This window comes from Aulonocara stuartgranti (genome assembly GCF_965226115.1).
Source record: "Aulonocara stuartgranti genome assembly, chromosome: 4".
In the NCBI taxonomy this organism is placed as follows: domain Eukaryota; kingdom Metazoa; phylum Chordata; class Actinopteri; order Cichliformes; family Cichlidae; genus Aulonocara; species Aulonocara stuartgranti.
Genome location: NC_138942.1, coordinates 6096355 through 6122534, shown reverse-complemented (window position 1 = coordinate 6122534; position 26180 = coordinate 6096355). Strand labels below are relative to the sequence as shown.

General features: G+C 39.2%; 3 protein-coding genes across 6 annotated transcripts; 2 read left to right on the top strand and 1 right to left on the bottom strand.

Annotated features, from left to right (window-relative positions):
* Positions 1-755: 755 nt before the first annotated feature.
* Positions 756-5176, bottom strand: pheta2 (PH domain containing endocytic trafficking adaptor 2). Of its 3 annotated transcripts, XM_082530228.1 has the most exons (5): positions 5090-5175; positions 4654-4733; positions 2238-2326; positions 1845-2145; positions 756-1555 (listed from the first exon to the last, which is right to left on the bottom strand). In XM_082530228.1, exons 2-5 carry the CDS (start codon positions 4667-4669, stop codon positions 1152-1154), a joined length of 810 nt encoding a protein of 269 aa, XP_082386354.1. In that variant the 5' UTR covers positions 4670-4733; positions 5090-5175; the 3' UTR covers positions 756-1151. The 3 variants fall into 3 exon arrangements, with proteins under 3 accessions (XP_082386354.1, XP_082386356.1, XP_082386355.1); XM_082530230.1 differs by lacking the exon at positions 4654-4733 and having other exon boundaries at positions 5090-5176; XM_082530229.1 differs by lacking the exons at positions 4654-4733; positions 5090-5175 and adding an exon at positions 3305-4637.
* On the top strand, positions 4702-11634 carry cd2bp2 (CD2 (cytoplasmic tail) binding protein 2). 2 transcript variants are annotated; one of them, XM_082530226.1, is made up of 7 exons: positions 4702-4809; positions 5141-5219; positions 6182-6311; positions 9299-9456; positions 9654-10218; positions 10295-10380; positions 11094-11634. In XM_082530226.1, exons 2-7 carry the CDS (start codon positions 5145-5147, stop codon positions 11202-11204), a joined length of 1125 nt encoding a protein of 374 aa, XP_082386352.1. In that variant the 5' UTR covers positions 4702-4809; positions 5141-5144; the 3' UTR covers positions 11205-11634. The 2 variants fall into 2 exon arrangements, with proteins under 2 accessions (XP_082386352.1, XP_082386353.1); XM_082530227.1 differs by having other exon boundaries at positions 4806-4896.
* Positions 11635-13618: 1984 nt separating this feature from the next.
* prr14 (proline rich 14) lies at positions 13619-26110 on the top strand. The gene is made up of 11 exons (XM_082529592.1): positions 13619-13786; positions 14875-14903; positions 15002-15191; positions 16607-16769; positions 16853-16918; positions 17586-17626; positions 17911-20763; positions 20843-20987; positions 21153-21262; positions 22431-22499; positions 23819-26110. Exons 3-11 carry the CDS (start codon positions 15049-15051, stop codon positions 24111-24113), a joined length of 3885 nt encoding a protein of 1294 aa, XP_082385718.1. The 5' UTR covers positions 13619-13786; positions 14875-14903; positions 15002-15048; the 3' UTR covers positions 24114-26110.
* Positions 26111-26180: the final 70 nt, after the last annotated feature.

The window sequence follows — 26180 nt, the reverse complement described above, 5'->3', positions numbered from 1 at the left end:
GCAACTAACTTAACTAAATCCACTAAATTTTCTTAAATATGTAACACCAGCTGCATTCTTTGTGTCTCTTGCATGCGTCTATAAATCAGTCAGTCACACACTGTGCCTGCAGCTCCCTCTACTGTTCATGTTCCTTCATTGCTTCTTCTTCTCTGTGCAGCTTCTCAGTCATCCATCCACTGCTTGTTCTTCTTTCGGCTGCTCCTTTTAGAAATCACCACAGCGGCTCATCTACCTCCTCTGTCACAGAAACCCTCCTTCACTACATCCATGAATCTTCTCTGTGGTTTTCCTCCACCCTTTGTCCAGTGTATCCACAATCCCTGCTCTTTACATGCCCAAACCACCTCAGCCTTGCCGCTCTGACTTTCTGATCTGTCCCTCTAATGTACTGATTTCTAACCTGCAAATGAAAAGCTTAACATCCTCAACTCTGTCACCTCTTGTATTTTTGTCAGTGCAACCATCTCCAAACCATACATGGTAGCCGGTCTCGCTACCATCTTCTAAACCTTCCCTTTCACTCTTGCTGCCATCCTTCTGTCACAAATCACCGGTGACACTCATGCTTGCACTCTCTCCTTTCTTTTGCTTTGGATGGTATTTAAGCTCATCTTCCTTCAGAACATGGACTTTCTTACCACCACTGTTAATCACAGGCGTAGATTTAAGAAGGGGCTCTTAGGAGTTATGTTTATTTGTATTTTGTGCATCAAAGTTGTGTGTCAACATGCCAACGAACCAGTTACAAGTCATAAAAAAACAATAGACATGTTTTATTTGATCGTACAGTGAATTTCATATAATACTCTTTTATTTAACACTGCATCATGGTGGGCATCCCACAGCAAGAAAATCACAGGTGTAAAATATTGCCGTAAAATATTGCCATAAAATATAAAAAGAAAAGGCCCCTTTGAACAGCATCTACCCTGCTTTACATTCCAGTGTGTTTTCTTCACAGAATCTAGAAAATCTGAACTTTCTGCAAAGAGTTTAAAGCTAATCTAAAAAATGACCGGCGTTGATCAGACAGATGTCAGGTGTCTGCCAAAAATGTCAAAATACTAAAACAGGCTCGCTTCCTCTTTGACACACATGACTCACCCCATCTCAGTTCCTCCTAAGGAAACACTAAACTCTTTTTTCTTTCACCCCAGGTCAATAAGATCTTGATCAGTGTGGTCCTCTTCTTTTTGACGACTTTTCAGCCAGTCCTCTCGCACTTTCTTCACTTCCTGGCCATAATAATCATGGAGTTTGCTAAAATCCTCGAACAGGTCAAATCCCACCAAAGGCCACTCCCCATACAAAGGTGCTGGTCCATTAAGAGGTGTGACACAAGCATGTCTCCTGGTCCAGAGTTTGGGGGATTTTTTTGCCACTACTTTAGCTGGTATGGAAGGTGCTTGTAAAAGGGTGCTGGCACTGAAGCTCCTCCCCTCTCTGACTACTGCTGTTTGCTGCATTGTGGTGAATAAGAAGCTGTTTGTGGGCAGCTTGAGGGCACTGACAGAGGGGTGGGACTCACCCAGGCTTTGCTGCCGCTTAGCTTCTGTGAATAGAAACCAAAATATGAACAGAGAACCCTGCTTGTATATATAAAGTGTAAAAATTTCAACAGTTAAATTTTACATTCAGGTTATGTGCTGTGATATTTCAGGACTAGGGGAAATAACTTGCTGTAAATAAACCAGACTATTCTATTTTTATATTTTTTTTAAAAGCTCAGTGAGCTGTTTAAGTGCTGGGCAAACCATAGATTAAAAACATATAAAAATGGCTGATTGAAAGCAAAAAACACATGAGAATTTGATGTATAGGTGGCAGTACTCCTAACACACCTTCATACTGTCTCGCTAGGTCTTTCACCACCATGGAGAGGTAACAGTGGCTGGCTGAGTGGAGAGCTTTCACCCAACTCTCTTGACCCTGGCGATCTATTGCTGCAAATCTGTAGGTTTTGAGTCCAGGCCCAAACACCAGGGAGAAGGTAAAATGTCCATCGGTCTCCGAGTGCTGAACAGCACACCCTTCCAGCACAATGACACCCAGCAGGTGTCTGTCAGCTGGGCGCTCCTGGTAAAAAAGCAAGTTTGCCTTCAGGACAAACCACCGCCGGTGGTAGGTGTCATTTCGTTTTTTCTACGGGGACATTTAAGATAAATGAAGTCAAAAGATTGTATTTGCACATGAAAAGTGATTTCACATTGTTTATGATGTATATCATCTCAAACCCTTTTGTTGAGATATCCCTCTTTATCCACTGGAGATGTGCACGAGAGGTAATGGGTTAAAATCTTCTCATGAAGCTTCATCACAACACCTGAAAAGGAGAAAGCGCTGATGCATTCGGATGATATTTATACCAAAATCTGCACTAGATGTAACGAACACATGACAGAAGAGTGATACGGCAAAACATGCATGGCCCTTAAATTACTGTACTTGTTTTATGTGTGTCAAAGCAAAATGGATTTGTTGGTATGATACAAAACATCCATGAAAGTTAAAAAGTAAAGGCAGGTGTTCAAGAAAACAAATAAAAATGAAAAAATACTTGATGAAAATTATGAAAAGTATGTGTACTAATAAAACTAACATCATTTTTAGTCAGTGTCAGGTTAGTTACATTTATTAACATGACCTGCCTGATTTTACACAAGGCTTTGATTTTTCTACATGACTGTGAGTCGACCGCATCCACAACGTAGCAACACAAAATGAAACATTTTGAAACAATAGAAAAAACTCAAAAAACGGACTCAAAACTAAATAAATAATTCGAAAAAATTAAGCAATGATATTTCAGGTCATCAGAGTCAAGCTTACTCTGTTTTCCCTATTACAGTGAAACCAAGCAAGGCAGATTTTATCTTCTGTTTCTAGTGAAACAGTCTGCAAATATTAAAAGTGTACAGATTATTTAACTTTAATTGGTTTGTGTACCTTTAACTTTTTGCTTTTGATTTTAATGTCTTTTAAATGTGATTTGAATGAATTTTAAGCCATTTAAGCCACGCTAAATAATCTCGCCATGTCATGTCACGGAGGAACCGAAAAACTGCAATACTTGCATATACAGCAGTAAAAACTAGATCCAACACAGTAAATTTATTACTGCTGTACTGCTGTGTTCATACTGCTATTTCAACCATTACGAGCTTTTTCTATAAGTAAGTTACAGTCACAGTGAAAACAGGTGTATAGCTGTGCAGCTAAATTGTATCGACCAAAATCCGACACTCTTGTCTAGTAACTATAAACAACAGTGACATAATAGAAAACGGTGTCTCAGACTCACCCCTGCCAATGATAAATCGCTCACGGGGTCAGTTTGCCCTCTCGCGTGGACTTTACCTTAATTACATTCGCACATATTTTCTTTGATTCCTGTCATTCCTGCTCGTGAAGCCGATTGTTCTCCTCCAGATCCAGACAATGTTTGAATGTATAGTTTCAGGTTACTACCACCGGTTCTCCCTCATGAACAAGAGGACGAGCGTTGAAATATAAATAACTCGACCCACTTCCTGGTAACAAAACCCTGGTAACATTATATTCTCTCGCCTCTGCGCTTGAGTCTGCTTTGAGCTGATGGGTCATACACCGGCAGTTGAAACCAACCTTACTGACAAGAAGTGCTACCTGGAAGTGAGATGCTCAGCCCTCTCACTTCTGCATTTTCTGTCACTTGATCTAAACTTAATATCAGTTAAGTTTAGATCAAGTCTCTCATTGTATGTGAGGCAAATGTCCCTTGTATCTTGAACTTTGTTCAGAAAAAGTATATATTTATCCATATATCTAAAAGCAGAAAAACATTAAATGGCCTCCTGAAAATGTAGCTCATCGTTTCTTTGCTTGTGTCTGTTTTTGACATCCACTTATCCTTTTTATCCTTATGGCCCTCAGAGAATTTAGAATCTAAAAGGCTCCAACGTGTAAAGACATCAAAGGCCTTATACACTGAGGAGCCCTTTCTTGGTATATAAGGCCTTGGATGTCTTATATACTTTGGATATTCATCGCTGCCTCCTGTATTTTTGTAAGTGCCACAGTCTTCACATCATGGCATCTCTCACTACCACCTTGTAAATCTTTCTTGCTGCTTTTTTTCTGTTACTCATCAGCCCTGACACTTGTATCCACCAACACTCCCCTGCCTGCACTCTCTTTTTCACCTCTTTAGAGCATTGTCCTTTAGTTTGGATGGTTGATCCCAGGTATTTGAACCCATCCACTTTCACAACCTCTAGCATTTGGAGCTTCACTGTTACACCCGCCTCTGATTCACACACATGTATTCTGTCTTGCTCCTACTGACTTTCACTAACTATTCTCCTATCTCACGCATTTTCTTCCTTCATCGCCACCTCTAAGTCTAAGAACTTTCTCTTTACTCATTAGTACTTTTCTATCTCTATCTTTAACAACTAAATCCCATCCAGCCCGACCTCTCTGCCTAACCAATCGTAACAAGTTCTTTTCTCCTTTCTAATTGTCCAGCCTCACACACAACTCACTATATACGTCTGTAATACACGTATTTCTGAAATATACGATCCAATTCCCCAAAAGCTGATTCTGTTCATCTAGCGTTTTCAGTGGATGATTAAGTAAACAGAATCAACTTTTGGGATTTTTACTTACCTGGATGATTGAGCATGCATCAAGACAATACAAGCCAATTCATACTCCTCGTCAGCTGGTGGCGGTAGTGCGCCGTATCGCTGTTTGTTAACGACAACGTGAAAACATGAAAAGAAGAAACTGAGTCGAAAACGAACGTCGTTTGAATAATTTTCGGCAAGTTTTTACATCATTTTACAGCAAAACATTATTTTAATAGATTCTTTTTCATATTTCACCTATAGCGTGCAAACATTATACTCAGTAAATGTTATTTCACATCTACAAAGGCGTTTTGAGATGTAGTATTTGCATGTGGTTTGTAGCTCATGCTTTTGGCTAACATGTTAGCCACAGAGCTAACCTGAGTTGCATGTTCAGGGCTAATTATTACAACGTTACAGGGCTACGCGCCTTAAAAGTTTCATAAAACTGCTCAAGTAACATCACAGCTCACCTTCACCTCCACTTCACGGGAATAAAAGAGTCACTGTTTTTCCTCCTGTAGCACCATGTCGAAAAGAAAAGTAACATTTGAGGATGGCAACGGAGAGTTTGACCTCGAAGACGATGTCCCGAATAAAAAGGTAATGCTGTCTTCTTTACACGGTTATTTAAAAAGTATAGACTGCTGTGGTGGCATAGGTTAGCAATAATTATTTTGTAGTGCAATTAGATTCTTACTAGTTGTTTACAGCCAAGCATCACACACGTACTTTCGATATCTCCAATGTTAAAATGGCACAATAATGCGCCAGTATAAGTCAGTTACCGAAATTTAGCTCTGAAGTATTTGTCAGTGTCATGCATACAGTTGTGTATATAGTCAATAATAATAGAAAGTTAGGTGGTGCTAACACTAACTTTCGTAGAGTGAAATAATCTGATGTCAACATATTGGCCTGTGTTTATCTATTATGTATTTAGTGTATTGAAAAACGCAAATGTGTGGTCATTTAGCAGTGTTTCAGCTTTTGATGTAACAAACTAGTTAGCAACATGTTCTAAAGAGACAGCTTAACGCCACATAAGCATCTGTACCAGAGATGCTCAAAGCAAGTGCAAAGCTGCAGATGTTTACATACAGTCAGGGCGTGAATGTCATGCTAACGGCTTTTTTTGAGCTGTTCTTTCCCAGGATGGAATTATTGTACAGCAAATATAATTGATGACATTAAAAACCTCAGTCATTTGTAGGTCATAGTCATCCTAAAAACACAGATGCATCGTATAAGCAAATAACCTTTACTCTAGTAAAGACTATATTTGGTGGCCGAAGAATTCAATTTGACCACAGCAGAAGCAGCATTAACTGAGAGAGTTTTTCGTGTGCTTTGGCACATTTAATAAAATGTTAGAGCCTTTTTATTTATTTTTTTCTTTGGACGAAACCATTAAAAGCACACTACTCTGTGTGTGTGTCTGTTTTGTTTATTTTTCAAAAACAAATTGATGAAATAGGAGTAGTCAATACATCTGTTTTATGTCATTTCAATTCACTTGGTGAAATATTTGTGTTATTTTTATTTTTCTTCTACTCTCGAAATAGAGTTGTGAAGCTGTCAGCGGACCAGGCTCCAGGTTTAAGGGTAAACATTCCCTTGACAGCGATGAAGAGGATGAAGGAGAGGACACAAACAGCAGCAAATATAATATTTTAGACAGTGATGATGTTGAGGGTATGTTGATTATTTAAGCTGTATCTGTAACTCTTAAGTGGTCCTGTTTACTCTTCACATGTTTATTTCCCCCACATTGAGTCAAATTTAGAACTGTCCCTTTATTTCTTTAAAGGGACAGTTTGATTTCTTAGAATTTGGATTTTATGAGATATTATGATTCCTTTTATTTCCCCCTGGAATGTTTTGCGTATAGTAGAGGTAGTGCCACTTTGGAAAAGTAATTGCTGAAGGGGATAACATATCATAGGTCTGTTAAGTTGACAGTAATTTTTGGCCAAATGAGTTTTAGTTGACTGGTGATTTCAGTGTGTCTTTGTCAGCTGAACAGTTACAGAGACACATCGTACACCCTTGTGTTATCTGAGCAAATTTTGGAGGATTCACTTGAGCATTGCCTTGTTTTACTTGGCCTTCATGCATTGGTCGTACTGTCTTTTTAGTTAGTTGTGTTGCTTTAAAGTGCAGACACACAGCACTTTGCATATAACTTCTACTTTGTTAACATTAGTTGCTAAACCCAAAGCATTTCGAAACACCAAATGATGAGTCACTCTGAGGGACAAGCGGGACACCTTCTAGAATAGAATAGAATTCAACTTTATTGTCATTGCACATGCACAGGTACAGGGCAACGAAATGCAGTGCAAATGCAATTCTACAGTGCCAAACAGTTTATTTTTGTTGTATATCTGTCTTTTAACACAGTTTTAGTCATCCACACTACATCTAGGTAATTTCAGTTTGTGTGGTACATTCACACATGTGGTTAGGTAGTCAAGGTTTTAACTGTTGGAGCATGTACAGGGTGGGCCATTTATATGGATACAGCGTAATAACATGGGAATGGTTGGTGATATTAAAGTCCTGTTTGTGGCACATTAGTATATGTGAGGAGGCAAACTCCTCAAGATGGGTGGTGACCATGGTGGCCATTTAGAAGTCGGCCATCTTGGATACAACTTTTGTTTTTTCAATAGGAAGAGGGCCATGTGACACATCAAACTTATTGGTAATGTCACAAGAAAAACAATGGTGTGCTTGGTTTCAACATAACTTTATTCTTTCATGAGTTATTTACAAGTTTCTCTGTGTTCGCAGCCATTGACATGTCGAAGAGGTTAACACGTGAGGAGCGGATCGAAATTGCGTTGATATCTGGTGAACGCAGTAACCGGGTCATTGCAGCAGATTTCAATGCAAGACACCCTGCGAGACCACCCATCTCCCATGCTACAGTCAGCAAACTGCTTGCTAAGTTTCGTGAAACTGGTTCAGTGTAGGATTTGCCAAAATGTGGATGCAAGAAATCTGTCACTAAAGAAGAAACATCAGTGGCTATCCTAGCTTCATTCAGCAAGAGCCCACAGCGTAGCACTCGCCGCATGTCACTGGAGAGTGGCATTAGTCAAACATCCCTTCGGCGGATATTAGCTACTCACAAATGTCACCCTTACAAACTCCAGCTACTGCAGCATCTCAACGAGGATGACCCAGATCGGCGCACAGAATTTGCAGAATGGGAAAAACAAAAATTGGAACAGGACCCTCAGTTCACACAGAAGATTTTGTTCAGTGATGAGGCAAACTTTTATGTGAATGGTGAAGTTAACAAACAAAACCAACGCTATTGGTCTGACATTAACCCACATTGGATGGATCCCTCCAAGACTGTTGGACCAACAAAAGTGATGGTTTGGTGTGGTATATGGGGTACAACGATAGTGGGTCCATTCTTCATCAATGGAAACCTCAAGGCCACTGGATATTTGAAATTACTACATGATGATGTGTTTCCCTCTTTATGCACTGAAGCTGGCACGTTCCCTGAGTTTTTCCAGCAAGATGGTGCACCACCACATTATGGGTGCCAGGTCATGAGCATTCCTAGATGAACAGTTTCCTGGAAAGTGGATTGGTCGTCGTGGGCCAGTTGAATGGCCCCCAAGGTCTCCCGATCTGACCCCCTTAGACTTTTATCTTTGGGGTCATCTGAAGGCAATTGTCTATGGTGTGAAGATACGAGATGTGCAGCACCTGAAACTACGGATACTGGATGCCTGTGCTGGCATTTCTCCTGCGGTGTTGCTATCAGTGTGTGAAGAGTGGGAGAAGAAGGTTGCATTGACAATCCAACACAATGATCAGCACATTGAACACGTTTTATAAGTGGTCAGAAACTTGTAAATAACTCATGAAAGAATAAAGTTACGTTGAAACCAAGCACACCATTGTTTTTCTTGTGACATCACCAATAAGTTTGCTGTGTCACATGGCCCTCTTCCTATTGAAAAAACAAAAGTTGTATCCAAGATGGTCGACTTCTAAATGGCCACCATGGTCACTACCCATCTTGAGGAGTTTGCCCCCTCACATATACTAATGTGCCACAAACAGGACTTTAATATCACCAACCATTCCCATGTTATTACGCTGTATCCATATAAATGGCCCACCCTGTATATCTGTCTTTTAACACTGTTTTAGTCATCCAGACTACATCTAGGTAATTTCAGTTTGTGTGGTACATTCACACATGTGGTTAGGTAGTCAAGGTTTTAACTGTTGGAGCATGTATTCTAAATATCACAGGATTATACTCATTTAATTGTGGGAATCCAAAGTCCTGATCAAGATTAAAGTGCTTAATTATGTGTCCCTACCTAATCCCACTTTAAAGAAATCAAACCCATTTTAGCGAGAAGGGGTGCTGAATTCTCTGATTTCTGTCCTATGCAAGTGAAAGATGTTGTTTTGGCTCAATCAGGGGTTTTCCTACATAGAGCGAATTTTGGCAGCACCCCAGTGGGTTTTTAGTCACAGCCAATGGAAAATCACAAGTGAAATAAATGGTCATAAATAACAAAATGCAAATATAGCAACACATACATACTGCTTTGCCAAAGACCCGCTTTAATCCAGGAAAAAACCCGTAAGCATCATTTGTGAGTAGTTGGTTAATACGACTATGCCAACTGTGTTTTCAGGTCAAGAGGGAGCAACCATTGACTTTGATGAGGGAGTTTCTATTACTCCTTTCAACCTGGAAGAGGAGATGCAAGAAGGACACTTTGACTCAGAGGGGAACTATTTCATCAAAAAGGAGCAACAGATTAGAGACAACTGGCTTGATAACATTGACTGGGTAATTGAGTTCCTTTGTATTACACCACTGTTTATTCTTTCTCTCACTGTTTTTATTTTTTTGTCTGCTTTTTTCAGCCCGAAATCTGCTTTTGAGTGTTGGTGTCTTTGTATTTCACGAGTTTGTAATCTCATTTTGGTGACAGGTGCTTCATATTTTAAACAGTGTTCAGTAATAAAAGTCTCTTCTTTCTTCAGGTGAGAATAAGAGAGCAGCCTTTCAAAAAAAAGAAGAAAGGTCTTGGAGCCAAAAGGACACGCAGAGCAGGTGATGAGGACGAGGCAGAGGAAGAAAAACAGAGAGAAGAACAGCAAGCAGACCAAGAAGAAGAGGAGGAGGAGGAAGAGGCAGAGCCTCCAGAGGACCCACTGGCATCCTTCACACAGCACCAGCTCACTGAAGCTGTCATCGAACTACTGCAGCCTGGAGAAACAGTCGCTACAGCGCTCCGTCGGTTAGGAGGCCTTGGAGGACGGAAGAAGGGAAAGCTGCGGGAAGAAGAAAAATCCACAGAGGAGACCAAAGGGGATAAAGAAAAGCTTGATCGGCTCACAGCGCTAGCTGACCGACTGGTTGGATCCGGGATGTTTGAAATCTATCAGCAAACCTACGAAAAACTGGCCTACATGTTAAAGAGCATGACTAGCAAGCGGCCAGCGGTGGGGGGTGAGGAGGAGGAAGGAGATGAGCTTGACATGTTTGCTGACAAGTTTGATGAGAAGCATGGTGAAACAGCTGAGGACAAAGATGACAATAATAGAGGTAATTTAGTTATTTTATCTGCTTTAATTTTCAAAGACTGTATTTTTGGTTTAATCCCATTTTGCCTTCCATCCAGTGAGCGATGAAGTGATGTGGGAGTACAAGTGGGAAAATAAGGATAATTCAGAAGTCTACGGCCCTTTCACAAGCCAGCAGATGCAGGTACTCTCCTAAAACTACTTGAAATTGAATAACAGGACTTCTGTTAAGTGTTTGTAGGTGACTGTTTAAAATAATCAGAAGGGAAATGGTTCCCTCTCTGGCCATCGATAACGGTAATCGAATCTTTTTAGACCAAAAATCTTTTCATCCTCTAAATCTGAGGCCTGGGTTTCCAACTGGGAATGGGTGGAGTGTCCATTCCGTGTTGGGGAGGTGTTGCTGCTCGAAGTATCTCAGACTGTTGCAGCATCTGCAGTAATGCAGACACTGTACTGATCGATTGTGTTGAAGACAGAGTGTGAAGGTGTCGATTCTCTGGTCAGTCTATGCTCCTAATCTCAGCTATGGTTTTGGGTAGTCATTGAAAGAATGACATCACAGATAGAAGTAGCAGAAATGAGCCTTTTTGGAAGGGGGCTGAGATAGGGTGAGGTTGACTGTTTGGGAGGGTTTCCCCCCTAGAAGTGCTGGAGCAGGTGGCTGAGAAGAAGAGGTCAGGGTGTCTCGGCTGATAAGAGGCAGAAAATTAATGAATAGATTATAGCATCTTATACTGTACATTATCCTAATTGTAAAGGTGTTTGTTGTGGATCTAGAGCAATGTAATAATGAACCTCATAGAGTTAAGAGCTTTTAGGTTTAAGGAATTTTAAAAACACTAATGACATTCAGCTTTGAAATTTGAAATATCTTATCTTCTGGTGTCTTTCCAGGACTGGGTGGATGAAGGCTATTTCAGCAGTGGTGTTTACTGTAGGAGGGTGGACCAGGAGGGATCGCAGTTCTACAGCTCCAAGAGACTGGACTTTGAACTCTATACATGATTTACATCGAGTATTGAAAACTTTGAAGATAATATTATGTTTCAGCTACAATCAATTCTCAGCCTTTTCATGTTTTTTTTTTTAGGGCTTTGGTTTCAGATCTGCCATTTTAACACTGGTTTTGTTTTCTGTACACTTTTTTTTAAATAAATGATGTATGTGGTGAAGTAATCTGACATGTTTCTGTTAATCTTAGAATCAGATGACTCAATTTTAAGCTCACTGTGTTTTATTTCTTTCTTGACATGTGCTGAAAGTTTAAATAGCCTTTCCAGTTGACGGTACATGTAGCACATTTTGAGAGACTGAATTATTCAGTTATTGTAGAGTATTTTACACTTATAACCATGGTAAAAAAAAAAAAAAAGGTACACCCTCTTTAAATGATAAGGTTTTACTGTCTGGACATAATAAAAAAAATCACATATTACAGAGTGTCATTATTTAAAACAAGCCAAAAAGAAGAAGCAGTGTGTGAAAGCATCCTCACTGGTTCCACAGATGGATACAGTTGTGGTCAAGAGTTTACATCCACTCATGGGTGTGAATGTCATGGTAATTTGGGGATTTTAATTGATTCTTGGAACTATTCTTTTTCCAAGGTCGAATGATTAGACAGCATACATCTTTAATGTCTTTGAAAAAGAACAACTGGGTGCACATGTTTGAATTTATTTTGGATTTTGTCTAATCCACACAAGGTCAAAAGTATACATACAGACAAACATACATACAACCCACTAATATTTTGCTAAACTTTCCTTAGCAAGTTGGACCTCAACCAGATGCTTTTGGTAGCCATCAACAAGCTACTGGAATAATTCTGGCTTGATATTTGACCACTATTCTTAGCAGAATTTGTGAATGTTTCCAGGCTTTTAAACAGATGAGGTCTGGCTTTTAATTGAATGTAAGGGACTCAACTTTTATGCATTTTATGTTAAAAAAAAAGGGAGTATAAAGAAGTATAAGCTATAACCCTCCCCCTTCTTATTGTTAAATAAATGACTGCAACATTCATCTTCCTTTCAACAAAACTTATGGCCTACATATATCGAGATGTAAATTGCACCAATGCATTAATATGTATACAAGCTATACAGCTCATTCATATATACATACATCGACCTATATCTACACAAACATATGTACTCATAGATGTAGTCACGCACAAAATCACTTATGTAGAGTCAATGTTTCGACTCTTTATTCCAGAATGAATAAATTAAGAGGGTAAGTAACAGCCCACTGCTGACTCAAAGCAGAACTTTTTGGCAGTTTTGCTGGTTCCCAAGTAATTCCATGGAGGAAATACATCTGCAAATTATTTAGAGAAACAATCGTTGCGTGCCAGTCAGTCTGGGAGGGGATATATGACTGTTTCCAAACAATTTGAAGTTTATTATTTTACAGTGAGAAATATTATTCACAAGTGGAAAACATTAAAATATTCACAGTTATGAAGCTTTCCATGAATCAGGAGTTAGTCACTGAGTGGACCATGAACACTATACACTAAAGTTTTCTAGAGACAAATCTGAGGAGAGTTAAAGCTTAACTGGGTCATACAGCAGGACAGTAGTTTCAATGCAGCCGCAAATCTATCACCGAATGGCTGAAAAAGAAAGGAATCAAGGTGTTGCAGTGGCCCAGACAAAGGCCAGACCTCAATCTGATTAAAATGCTAAAGCGTAAACAAATCTGGCAATCCTCACTGAACTGAAAAGAAGAGTGAGCCAAAACCCCTCCACAATCATGTGCAAGACTGATAAAGTCACACAGGAATTTTTACAGGTACTATTAAGATACTTCTGCCGTGGAAAATGCACATTTTCCATACAGAAGAATATACGTAGAAAGTAGAAAAACCAAAATCCAACTCTGATCAACTTGCGTGCATGTAACAAAAGATGGTGAAAGATGGTGCAGTAACTGTTCGATTAGCTGAGTGACTATTTAGTAAACCTAAGAAAAAGAAGCGGTTTGCTGTTAGATGTCACACGTTATACTAAACTGAATATATTTTTTTTTTGGGGGGGGGGGGTATGCTAATATTTGGTATTTTTATGAAATTATGCGAGCAAAGCTACTTATTGTTGCATTAATAAGTAGTGAAAAAACAGCAACCATTCATAACTATCAGATAAAGCATAGGTAAAAGAAAGAAATTAATTAAACTGGTTAAAAACGTATTTGTTAAATATATTTTTTGACCCTGAAGAACAACATTCTGATTCGATGCCATATTCATTTTATTCAATTTGGCCGCAATTGTAGGTTTTTAAGATACTGGGTCACCCGAGGACGTTAAAAATATAATTTTTGCAGCCATTTGTCTTTGCGTTCCTATTGGTTGCCCTCAAACGACGACCCTTGTGATCTTCTTCTGATTGGTCAAATTTCAACAGGACTTTCCGGGCGGAAAAGAAGTTGAGCTGTGATTGGACAATACAATCCGTCTGCCTAAGATGTTTGGTACAAACGGATAACATCTTCGAGTCACTGCAGGGCGCCGTCGCTACTGCATGTCTTGTTTACGGTGAGGTCAGTTCGCTACGCTGCGGTCCAGCTTATCATTTCAGGTAAGTTTCTTTAATCCTGTTTAGCTGCTATAACAATTTGCGGCTAAACTACGAACAGAAGTTTAGCTCCCCGATAAAAAATGGTCGAACCTTTGGAGATGACAGTTCTTTGGCTACGACTATTGCCTGGTGCCGTAACTGACTGCCGTACACTGTGAATATCGGCGTCAGCCAAGGCATGCATTGTTGGCAGAGTAGTATTAAGGCTCCACTTCAGATAAAACGCAGTATTTTATTACGACAACCATTTCAGTGGTTGAGTCAAGATTTGCTGTAGTTTTCGTTCGTTGGCTCATAAATAAAAGTTTAAATGTGAATCTGTGATTTCCAGCAAGTAGACCTCACCCAATTTTGATGGTTTCCATTCGATTAAAACCGCTGACTGGATTCCTTCGTGATGGAATAGCAATAAAACTACGGTGCATTTCCCTTTTACTGCTTTCTTGTTTCTATCAACTTATGTTAGATCTAAGCTTAGACAACTTTTCTCTAACGGACTCGAGGCGCAAGTGAAAGGATACGGAATGCCAACCACAATGACTGGCATAGATTGGGAGCTGAAATTCAAAGGTTGAGAACCGAGGGTTTGCCTCCAATTGTACTTTTTATTATAATATTAATTGCATCGTTGCAATTTCAACTATTATAATTGGCGTTTATCAATTTTAAAATGATGTACTGTGAGCAAACGTTTATTTGCACGTCTGACCAATGCTGCACTTAAAATCTAATTATTTCTGCGTCATAACTAAGCATAAAATTACTACGAGAAATTAATCTTTTTTTCACCACGTTGATAGGAATTTTTATAATGCACAATAATCAATTATTGTTTTCAGTGATTGCTGTATTGTATTAACGTTAACTATATTATTTGTACTTGCCCCTATCTACGTTTTGTTGCTTTTATTTAATCATTTAGTAGGCTATAATATCAAATATCCAAAATTTCTGTTTAACTGTGTTTTTTCCTGGCCTTATATGATATTAAATCTAGACTTCTGCTGTGATGCTATGTTATTGTCAGACATTTTGTGTATATATTCTAAAAACTTATGCTATTATTTTATTTTTTTTTTCAATTGCAGAATAAAGTCCCATCTCAGAGTTTAGCAAAGTAAGTGAAAAATCCATTTCAAGACTTACTTTCAAATGATGATGTGCTGTTTTGGTGCCCCGCATGTTTGTTTTATTTTCCATTATTGTTATTTACAGAGAAGGCCAGACAAGGAGAGGGAAAAAGAGAGCGAGAGAGCAAGGGGATGTTGACTTATCCCTCTGACTCACTCACTCAGATAGTTTGTCCAATGGATGAAGATGATATCCCCCCAAACCCTTTCTGTAGTGCACCTCCCCACAGTGAACCTGCACCACCTTTCCTCTCCCTTTCCTCCATCACTCCCAGGTATAGTTGTCCTGGCACCTCTTGCTTTATTTTGCTCTTTGTATAATTTCCCCTTCTTGCATTAGGGCACTTTTTTTTCTTTATGAAACAATGACTTTATGATCTGTAGACACATAGTGGGATTACGCAGATTAAAATGATGACAGATTCCTTTAATATCTTTAAATGTTCACAGTTTTAGTTACTAATAGTGTTAATGTTCATCTTATATGTGGCATTTAAGGGGCTTCTATACAGCGATGCATTTTGCAGATTTGAGTATCCTGATGTTTTTTAATCCAAGTGTCTTCAGCTGCCACCTGGGATAAATGGCACAATCTGCCTAACCTGAGGGGTGTAGTATGAATCAAAAGCAATGGGTTAAGCTTCCAGTTAGTCTTCAATGTCACGAAGTTGGTTCCTTTTTTTTTTTTTTTTCCTAGCCAGAGCAGGTTATGATCAGAGTTGTAGTTTAAAATTTCACAGATTCAAAGTGTGATATAGATTAACTTATGAAGGACTTCATCTTATACAAGTAACCTGTTGAACCTTACCATCTAATAAAGCCATGCAAACCCTGCCCATACTCTTGACTGAATAAAAAAATTTCACTCGGATGAGGTGATAGTTTAAAGTGATATCCATATCACCTTCATCAGGACATGGGTCTGAATCAGATCTAAACACATTGAGCAGCCTGTAATTTCAAATGCTTAAAGTTTCAGAATTCTAATGCACTGTTGAGTGGAAAAGTAAATATAATAAACCATTCATTCACAAGATTATTGATTTTTTTTTTTTGTCTCATCTTTTGCAGCAATATCACTACATTTTGTCATTTTATATGTACTTTTAAAATTATCTTGATAGAAAATATATTTTCTGTTCATCATCACTTTTTTGTGTGAAAAAAGGTTGATCAAAATACATCAAAAGCCTTCTTTTATGCGAGCTTGCACAGACCGTGAAGCACGAACCTTGGGTTAACAGACCGTTCATACCCACAGTTGTGATGCCTGTTGTTTCAGCCTTAAGTTTTAGGTTTTGTCAAGGCAGCTAATGCAAAGAGAGCCTGGCTATAGTGTTGAACTTGCTTTGTCGCACCCTAAAGTGCAGACAACCACTAGTGTTTAGCTTTAAAAAGCCTCTCCAGACAGCAGGTGGATCTGTGGAAGCTTGCAGGTAGACGAGCTTAGGTGGGATTATCTGTGTTTTTATACGTATTTAAATGGCAGAATCTGTTAACCTGGTTTGGTGTAAAATTTGTTTAGGATGTTGAACTTTAATTGTCAGATGGCCTTGTAGCTATCATATTTATGCAGGCTGGATTTCGCATCTTTTCTATTCCCGTGACACTGCATGTCTTTCATCATAACTTGGATAAATGGGTTTCTTTTCTTTTTTTCTTTTTTTTTTCTTGTTTTATCCTTTCACAGCCGTCCACATGATGGAATATCTGGCCACAGAAGGAGTGGTCGCATTCAAGGCATCCGAGCTCAGACTCCTAAAAAACAAAGTAACACAGACAGTCAAGCGGCTCAGAGACCGATTAAACAGAATCCGTCCCCCACAAAGAGACAAAGAGAGAGTGGGATTATGGTAGGACTCTTACATAAAGTCTTTTTGATGGTCTTAGGTAATGAAATAAATCACAGTTAACACACCATCTCTCTCATTTATAGGTGCAAGTGGCACAATCTAAGCAGTCGAGAGTGGAAGGAACAGATGCACACGACAGCCAAAACAAGGTAACTGTCTGATTCTCTGAGATACGTTTTCTTATCACATAGCTCTGTAAGGAATAGATTAAAAGACAAACTGAGACGGCCTGTCTGCATGTCCTCGGTTATATTTTTTTCGGTGTCTAATCTCTGCATACAGACGCTGTACAGTAGATCTGTACAGTGAATTGGGTGTGAGGGTTAATTGAGCGATTTAATCCTCCTTCATGGTCTGCTGCATTCGACATAGACAAGCAATCGAGTGTTATAATGTGACCTAATACTGTGCAGACCGCAGATTTTTAATGTAACAATGTTTTCGTTGCAGAAGAGTATTTGTATTACAATTAAATCCAGAGCCAACACTTATAACTAAATAGGTTACTGAGCTACCAAACTTGGTCTCAGCTGTTTACAACCGATTTTGTCTCACCAAATTTTTAAAAATGAGCTTCTCTTAATTTTAATCTACGCAGTGTGATTTTATTTATTTTTATGAAATATGAAGGGAAAACTGGGGAGGAAGGAGGGACATGAGACCCAATAATTTGTTATAGTTATGCAAAACATTATATGGAAAATCTTTCCCTCTATAAGGAGCAGCTAAATGTTAGCTTGTTAGTATAAATGCTCAGCCAAGCACACCTTAATGTTTACAAATTATTTCTAAAATATTTATGTTCTTATTTTGCAGGATGGATTTGATTTTGGCTTTACAGCAGCTTGGCAAAATAGGTAAGTGTGACTGATTTTTCACAGTATGTATAGTGCATTGCCATTTAGTAGTCTTGATTTAGGCCTTCTTTTTTATCTTATCTTTTACAACTTCATTAAGTGAATAATAAAATATTTGTAGTGATTTTCCAGGGGGAAAATCACTGATGACATGGATAATGAAATGCATTTATCTGTACTGTAGAAATCTCTATTTCTGTGATTATTATGTTATTATATTTGGATATTATACAATTCCTGACTTTCTCTGGAAATCAAAATTTACTTTTTTTTGTTTGTCATAGGCAAAAGGACCAAAAACTCCCAGAGCAGAAATTAAATCTGTCTCCAGGAGAAAATGTTGTTAAACTGTTGGATGAAAATGTCCCAGAGAGTCTTGATGCCGCCAAATCTGACATGGATACATGCGGGGATGTGGCTGCTGGACACACTGTTGAAAATGCATATTCCCCAAAGGGATGGGTGATCGGCCCATTGTTTCAGTCGTTCAAGTCAAAGATGGCCAGTTTCACAGAGATAGTCATGAGTCCTGTTAAACTTTTCCGAGCCAGCAGTCCTCCACCGTCAGTGGACCATTCTGACAGATTCGATGAGCTAAAGGCTGATGGAACAGCTGATGTTGAGCGTTCAGAGCCAAGCAGTACGCTTCATCCTGAAGGACAAAGTGAAAATGAGAATCAGCACTGCAGAGCTGATCAAAACGAGCTCACTAATGTAGGAGATGCACAAAACACACAAACTGTTTCTCCTAAATATTCTAAAACATTAAATTTTGATGAGGATTCAACAATAGGTTCAGAAATCGTTGATGAATTTGCAGTACACCAGAAGGAAAAAACCTCACCTGCCTCAGTGCCTTTGCCACACTGCCCCTCACAACTTGATGTTTCAGAGTCTGTTGGCTCCTCTGTCGTTTTACGGTCCTCTGCAAGTGTAAGTGCCTCTTGTGAATCCAGGTCAAAGATGTGCATTGTTTTGGTGGACCAGAAATTCAAGACTTCTGTTCGTCTAAAACCACTTTCCAGAAAACGTGCAGGAAATAGATCTGGCTTGAAGAGGGTTGACTTCAAGGAAGAGTCTGACCCAGAGGTCAGTAAGAAGCAGCTTTCTTACCAGAGCCTGGACTCAGGTGACACTGAAAAAATGCTGTCTTCATCTTTCTCAGTTTCTTACCCTCAGCCTGGCATGGACTGTTTTCAGCCCGATGGTGATGAAAAGAAGGAGACTGAAGAAAGCTGCCGCTTGGTTCAAGAAAACCTCCAAAAGAGTCTCGATGACAGTGTTAAGAAAAGGACTCTGAGGTCCACTTTAGATCTGCAACAACAGGAGTGGCGGCTAAATCAGGACAAGTGTTCAGTTTCTGGTTTTGTGAGAGAAAAGAGAGGGTTGAAACTGAACTGTCATTCCCAAGACTCTGTAAAAAGAAAAAGACTGACACCAGATACACATACAAAAGTTACACAAAAGCAAGAGTTATCAAACACAGCTTCAGGGAGAGAAGAAATCGAGTTAATTAATGAAGAAGCACTGAAGCTTGGAAGACAGAGACAGTCTGTTTTTGTGTCAACAAGAACGACTAGGAAAGGAAAATCTGGTCAAGAAATGCTTGGTACAATCAATGAAGCTGTGTTGCACTCGCAAACTGAAAGTTCCCCTGATGCTATGTTGGTTTGTTCACTGGATAAAAGCACTGGTGTGGCAGAAGACAACCACATGAGCTGCCAAATCAAAGCAAGCTCTACTACTTCATGCAAAAGGCAGAACAGAATAGTTATTAGTAATTCTGATGTAAATATTGATGCCAGTATGGGTCTTGAAACTACTGTAGCAATCACTTCTACAAACCAAGATGAGCCGTCGTCCAAAGCGCTTGTCCGTCCTTGTATAAAGCAGCTCCAGAATACAAGTAAGTGCAGGAATATTAACAAGAAGCCACAGAAACGGAAATCGGCAAATCAGATAAGTTCAGTGACAGAATCAGACAGCTCTTTGGTGTCTACCTCATCGGTACTGTCAGTGGGCCTAATGGAATTTGTGCCTAAGGATTTTAATACCTCTCAACATGCTGAAAAAGGAAAGGACTTGATAAAAGGGCTGAGCCAGCTGTCTAAGAGACCCAAAAAGGGTCTTAGAGGTGCTACTCAATCATGTGTATCAAGTAGGACTCTAGAGACACAGCAATGTGTCATCAACCTTCAAGAGAGTCGGTCTAAAGAAAGGAAAAGTAAAAACTCAACGGAGACTGTATATTTTGAAATGACTCCCTTTGAAAGTAATTTCCAACCCCTTCCTTCACCTTCACAACTTCATGTGGACTCTCCTTTAAACAATGATATTGATAATAGGCACGCTCAGAAGAATCTAAAGAGTTCAGCTTCTGTGGCAGAAGAAATATTTCACACGGACTCTGAAGTTTTTAATGATGGGGGTGTCAGTCTCTCTAAGCTAAGGTCTAGCACAAGAAGAGCTAACATAAAGCCCAGGCAAGCAGATAACCAAAGGAGAAAATGCCGAGTTCTGCACAGTAGGACACGCAAAAGTGAAGAGGTGACAAACTCTGTCACAATGGATGATGTAAATCTAGCAACGTCAGGTGCACGCTCATCAGAAAACGACTTCTCACACCGCCTGTTACGCAGCTACTCTTGCCCAGAAATCCTCTGCCTCCATCCCCATGACACAACTTGGACCTCACCACATCCCAGCAGGGCTCTCACATCACACCAGTCCTCCCACAGTCCTTCTGTCTCTCAGGCGCAGAAATCCCTGCGGCGGGCTCGACGACACACAGTCTGCAGCGTGGAGGTGGAGAGGGAGATCGCCCCCCTGTGTCTTCGTAAAGAGGTGTACCCATCTAGAAGATCTACCCTGTACGACCCTGTCACTCATCACCTGTCTCCTAGTATTGCACTTTCCCCCAGCACCTCCATCTCTGCTCTTGCTTCCTGCTTCCTTTCGAGCCCCCTGGCTTTCCTTTCTAAGAGGTTTGACAGCAAAGGAGTTGCTGGCAGTCTCAGCACTTGTAGCCATGTTTCCGCTCCCTCCTCCGCTTCATCTCTTACATCCCCATTAAGCTCCTCCACATGGCACCATTCAAGAACAGATTCCTCTGGTGCTGCCATGGATTCTAGCAGCAGGTAACATTGTTCGTTAAAGTCTGTAGTATGCTCGGAGGTGTTAATGCCAAGCTAATATTAACTCTCAATTTCTCTGAAGTGGGAATCCATTGGAGTGTGAGACTGAGAGGAGACAACAGAGTGAGGAGGAGGAGGATGATGGCGAGGAGACAAGTTCTTCCAGTCAGGAGTTTGAAGATGGTGGGCTAAGAGAGGAAAAGGCTCACTCTGATTCTGAAATTAAGGTACACGTTATTTAAAATAAGGTGACGGGGTATTTACAGATGTGTACAGTACAATTTACAGTTTGTTAGTTGCCACTTTCAGCCATACTTTTCTGAGATCACTGCTGTTATTTGTGCTTTATTGTATTTTTAAATAATCGTTAATCTCTTTGTTTATCTCAACAGATGGAGCAAAAGCATGAGGAACGAAGAAAGGTGTCTTCTATCAGAATTCGGAAAACTTTACCCAAGCCTCAAAATAACCTCACACCCATGGGGCTGCCCAAACCCATCAGGTATGTGCTCTATATAAATAGGTATCAGGTTTTATTTCACTGTTTCAAGCATCACTAGGCATCAGTTATGTTACACGTTTTTATATATATATGTGTGTGTGTGTGTGTGTGTGTGTGTGTGTGTGTATATATGTGTATGTGTGTATATATGTGTATATCTTCAACCCTAACCCATATACTGTGTGTGTGTGTGTGTGTGTGTGTGTGTGTGTGTGTGTACATACACAATGTGTATATATATTTTTTAATTACATGGTGCTATTTATTAAACATGTTGATTAAGACACTAACAAATTTAATATTTTGCCAGCATTTTTCTTTTGTTATGTTGTGCGTTTTTACACTTGAAGGATGGAAGCTAACTGTGGGCACAAAAAGCTCAGATGATGATTTATTTATTTATTTTGCAAGCTTTGATTTCAATTAGCATGTAGCGTGTATCTTGACTTAAGCGTGTATCTTGACTTAAGCGTGTATCTTGACTTAAGCGTGTATCTTGACTTAAGCGTGTATCTTGACTTAAGCGTGTATCTTGACTTAAGCGTGTATCTTGACTTAAGCGTGTATCTTGACTTAAGCGTGTATCTTGACTTAAGCGTGTATCTTGACTTAAGCGTGTATCTTGACTTAAGCGTGTATCTTGACTTAAGCGTGTATCTTGACTTAAGCGTGTATCTTGACTTAAGCGTGTATCTTGACTTAAGTATATGTGTGAGAAAGTGTACTTGAAGTAAAACTTGCAGTGAAAGGGGTAGCTCGCTATAAACGAGCAGTATGTAATAATGAGTGAAATGAGACTGGGGTAAATGCATCGCAATTTTCATTTTATTAATTTTATCCTTTTTTTTTTTTTTTTTTTAAATATGTCAATATCAGAATCAGAGAGACTTTTTTTTTTTATCCCAGAGGGATTTATTAATCACAGAAGAAAATTGATATATATATTGGTAAATTCAGGATCTATGGTTTGCTTCAAAATCAAAAAAAACATTGATTTCTCCTAGCTCCAGTTCAGTTGGGGCAAAAAAGTAGGACAGATTCTGACTGATCTACCACTGAAAGGAAATTTATGTCAGTGCATTTCAGTACATGTGAGTTCTATTGATGTCTCTTTGATCAATAGAGATGCTCCAGCAGTGGTTTGTCTTTTTGTTCTGTTACATTACAGGCTGAAAAAGAAGGAGTTCAGTTTGGAAGAAATTTACACCAACAAGAATTTCAACAAACCCCCTGAAAGGTAAGTTTGAGAGAAGCAACCACTGTTCCCTTAATTATTCCGTTTCTGAATATGTCTGCTTCACGTCTTATCGCCACTCTTTTCCTTAAGGCAAAGATAAGATTCTGCTGTGGTCCTATTCACAGCCTACAGGCAGCTTTGCAGACTTCTGTTGATTTGTAGCAGCTGTTTACTGTCACCAGGATGCAGGATCTGCAGCTCTGTGCTACGCTTGCTTGTCCTGTTGTTGGTGCTTGCTTGCCGTGGAGGAAGGAATTTATAACAAATAAATGGCTAAAGTCAAACAGAGTTTAAAAACAGTCAAATTTAGGGCTGTTAGATATAACGATATATATCGGATGACGATATTAAAACATCTATCGTTTCATTTTACGCTATCGTTTGTTTCGTTGTGTCGCAAAATAAACTGTTTACGGCAATATTTTTTTTTTCATTGTTTTGATGGTGACTGCAGTGGCTATATTAATTTCTTAAAGTTCTCTCGTTTTTTTATATTTAATATAACCACACTACTGACGGACAAGCGTCCGTTTTTATGCTTTGTCGTTAGCAACAGCGACGGTAAAACGTCGCGTGTCCGCTTGTTTATGTTCCACATAAACCTTTCACAATAAAGCTCAAGATCCTGTTGAGACTTTTCAAAATGAACTGAATCACATGAAAGAGTATGCAGAGTGTTTACGGATGAGAAGCAAAAAAGAGCCGCCAGGTGCTAAAAAATAAACCTTAGACTCAAACGTTAGAACAGGCTTTTCCCCGCAGCACGCCGTGTAATAAATACTCACAAAAAAAACAGCAGCCGTTACAACTTATGTCTAAAAATGTATCGTTTCATGCATCGGTTAAAACACTCTACTCCATGTACACGACGCCCAGCTGGAAAAACTTCACGCAAGTCGAGCTGCCCGAGAGTCACAGAATTTACAGAAAATGTTCAATTTTTGTGACTTATATCGTTATTGGGACGATAAATGTCTTATATCGAGATATGAAATTTTGGTCATATCGCACAGCCCTAGTCAAATTTGTACTACTTCTCAGACTTTCATATTCTTTGTGTATTGCCTAATATTTGAAATATCACTATCAATCTTGTATAAACTTGCTGCATTAATCAAATCCTGCTTGGGACACAGTATAGTTTAGTAAAGAAGCTTAGTCTAACCAGAGGGTGGCACCACAGGAAAAGTCGTATAATCTAAATCAGCTGAATCATTCTATTAGAAATGAAAAGGTGTGGTGAGTGTGTTTGTGTGTGTAATCAATTTTCTGCTGCTTTACCTCAGTGACCTGACTGGAATTTTTCACTTGCATTTCAGCCGGTTGGAAACCATATTCGAGGAGGTGCCTCTCAATCGCAGGAATGGCTCTGAGTCCTGGTTTGGTCAGAGGCGTGTGAAACGATTTTTAGAGTTCCTGGAGGTCGGCGAGGTCAGAAAACCAAAGAAGCCACTTGTCGGAGTGAGTAAAGCAGGTATTTCCACTTCCAGGACCCGACGAGGGGGCTTCCTTAAAGACGAACCGTCCCTCAGCGTGCAGGATGTGGACTCGCTGCTCTGTGCGAAGCTGGATCAGCTCAATTTGTGGCTGATTCATGATCAGAAAGACAGCTGACCGATGCCTCTCAGGTGACTGTTTTGGCAGCCATTAAAAACCAGATAATACTGTCTATATAAATATTTCAACATGAAGATTGAGTGTGCCAGCAACTCTTTTTGTCAACACAGTCTGTATAAATGTTTTGGTGGCAAGTTCTAAATGAAGAATGTTTATTCTGTAGCGTTTGTAGCCTGAAAGTTGAAGAACAGTACATGATAGCGCCGTTAAAAGTATTGCCTCATAAACGTGGTTAAGAATGTGTAGAGTAAGTCGTTTTTCAATCATTGCCGTCGCTGTCCCTTCCTTTTAGTTACGATCCGTCCATGATGGATGAAAACTGTTAGCATCAGCAAAAAAATCAGCAATATGAAAAGCCAAACTCCCTGTCAGGGTGACTCAGTGCCATTCACTTACAGTAACTGTGTGTTTGACAAGTGATAATGCACGTTGTGTCAGATTTCTTCAAGTGCATTTGGGCCATTTGAGGTGCAACTTAAAAAAAAAAAAACAAACCTGAGATTTAAATTTTTATGTTTAGGGGGAAAGGAGATTAAAGTGTCACAGTTTTAAGAAAATTGAAAGCCTGAAATCATAACCTCAAAGGAAGAATGGGCTACGTTTTTACACCAGAGATGTAAAGAGCGAATCTTAGGTGCAAATGTCAGTGAGGAGGTGCAGCAAAACCCAACGCATAACTGCGATCAATTTGTATTTTGTTTTGTTTCTGTCTGTCTGGGTGATGGATGATAATATGGTTCTCGACTTAAATTGCCAGCATTTATATAGTTCTTAATTATTCGTGTCAGTCTGTGATATGATGAAATTGATCCAGCCTTAAAATTTCTTGTAAATTTATGAATTTAATCTTTGGTGTTCTTGTGGATTACGACTTCCTCGCTAGCCTATTCACCGAGAATGGCCCTAATACACAGAATCCTAATCAGCTGTCTGTTTTTGGAAGAAAGCAGTCAATCACCTTAGATGTTGTGACCTTACCACATCATTGTAAGTGGTTATATAGGCAGCTATTATTATTTTTTTTATTTTTTTTTTTTAATTAACTAAATGCCGAATACAATTTACTCTTCAAGGTGCCAGGTGGAGATTCATAGTCACTGGACTCGGTTTCACAACCACATTTTGTACAATCAGTCGTCTACATGTAGTTTGGACTGCATACGTCATTGTACTCAGCTCAGGGCAGAGCCTCAGTGAAATGTTTGTGTTCGTGATTTCATAACTGTGGAGGTTTCTTTTGTATTAAATGTGCCATAAAGACAATATGACTCTCCAGTAAGCATTTCTAATGATTACTGGAAGTGTCCACTGCTGTTTTTCCGTGGTGTTTATATTTGCATTGCAAGTATTAACTTGTCATTAAACAGCCTATATGTGTTTATTATATATTTGCCAAATGTTAATGGGGTTGCCTTAACTGTAAAAATGTGTTTAAATAGGTGTTTTGTCTGCACATTTGTAATCATTGGTGGGGTTTTTTTCTGTGCGTGTTAAAATGTTTCCAGCAACTCAGAGCACAAAAGTCATTTTATTATAAAATTGTTTAATGTTTGTATAAAAGTGCAGCATATATACATTTGACATTAATAAAGCGAATACAGTAACAATGCAATAATGCCAATGTGGTACACCAAGAGCAGGACCTCATAATGTCCTGATGAAACACTGCCACGATCACTGCCACACATTTTATATCTGGTAGAGACTCAATCCTGAAGTTATTCTTTGCTATAATTGAGTGGCTTGTTGATTGATTCATTAACTTTCTTAATATCTGTAGTTATCTACAGTAAGGAAGTTAAAGTGTAATGGAGAGTATTAAAGTTTGGGTAATTACTGGAGCGTAACAGGTGTAATCTTTGATTTACAAATGTATATGTGTAATATTGTGTCATGTTCTGTAACTATAGGCAATGCTGGATTTTTACATTTGCAGTTGGAATTGTCCACATGTCCATATAATGTCAAATAAATATTACAGCATATAACAAACAGTTTTAATACATTTAATACGATTTTCAGCTTTGTTTGTTCTTGTAAAGGCTGATTAGAGCGCATTCAGCA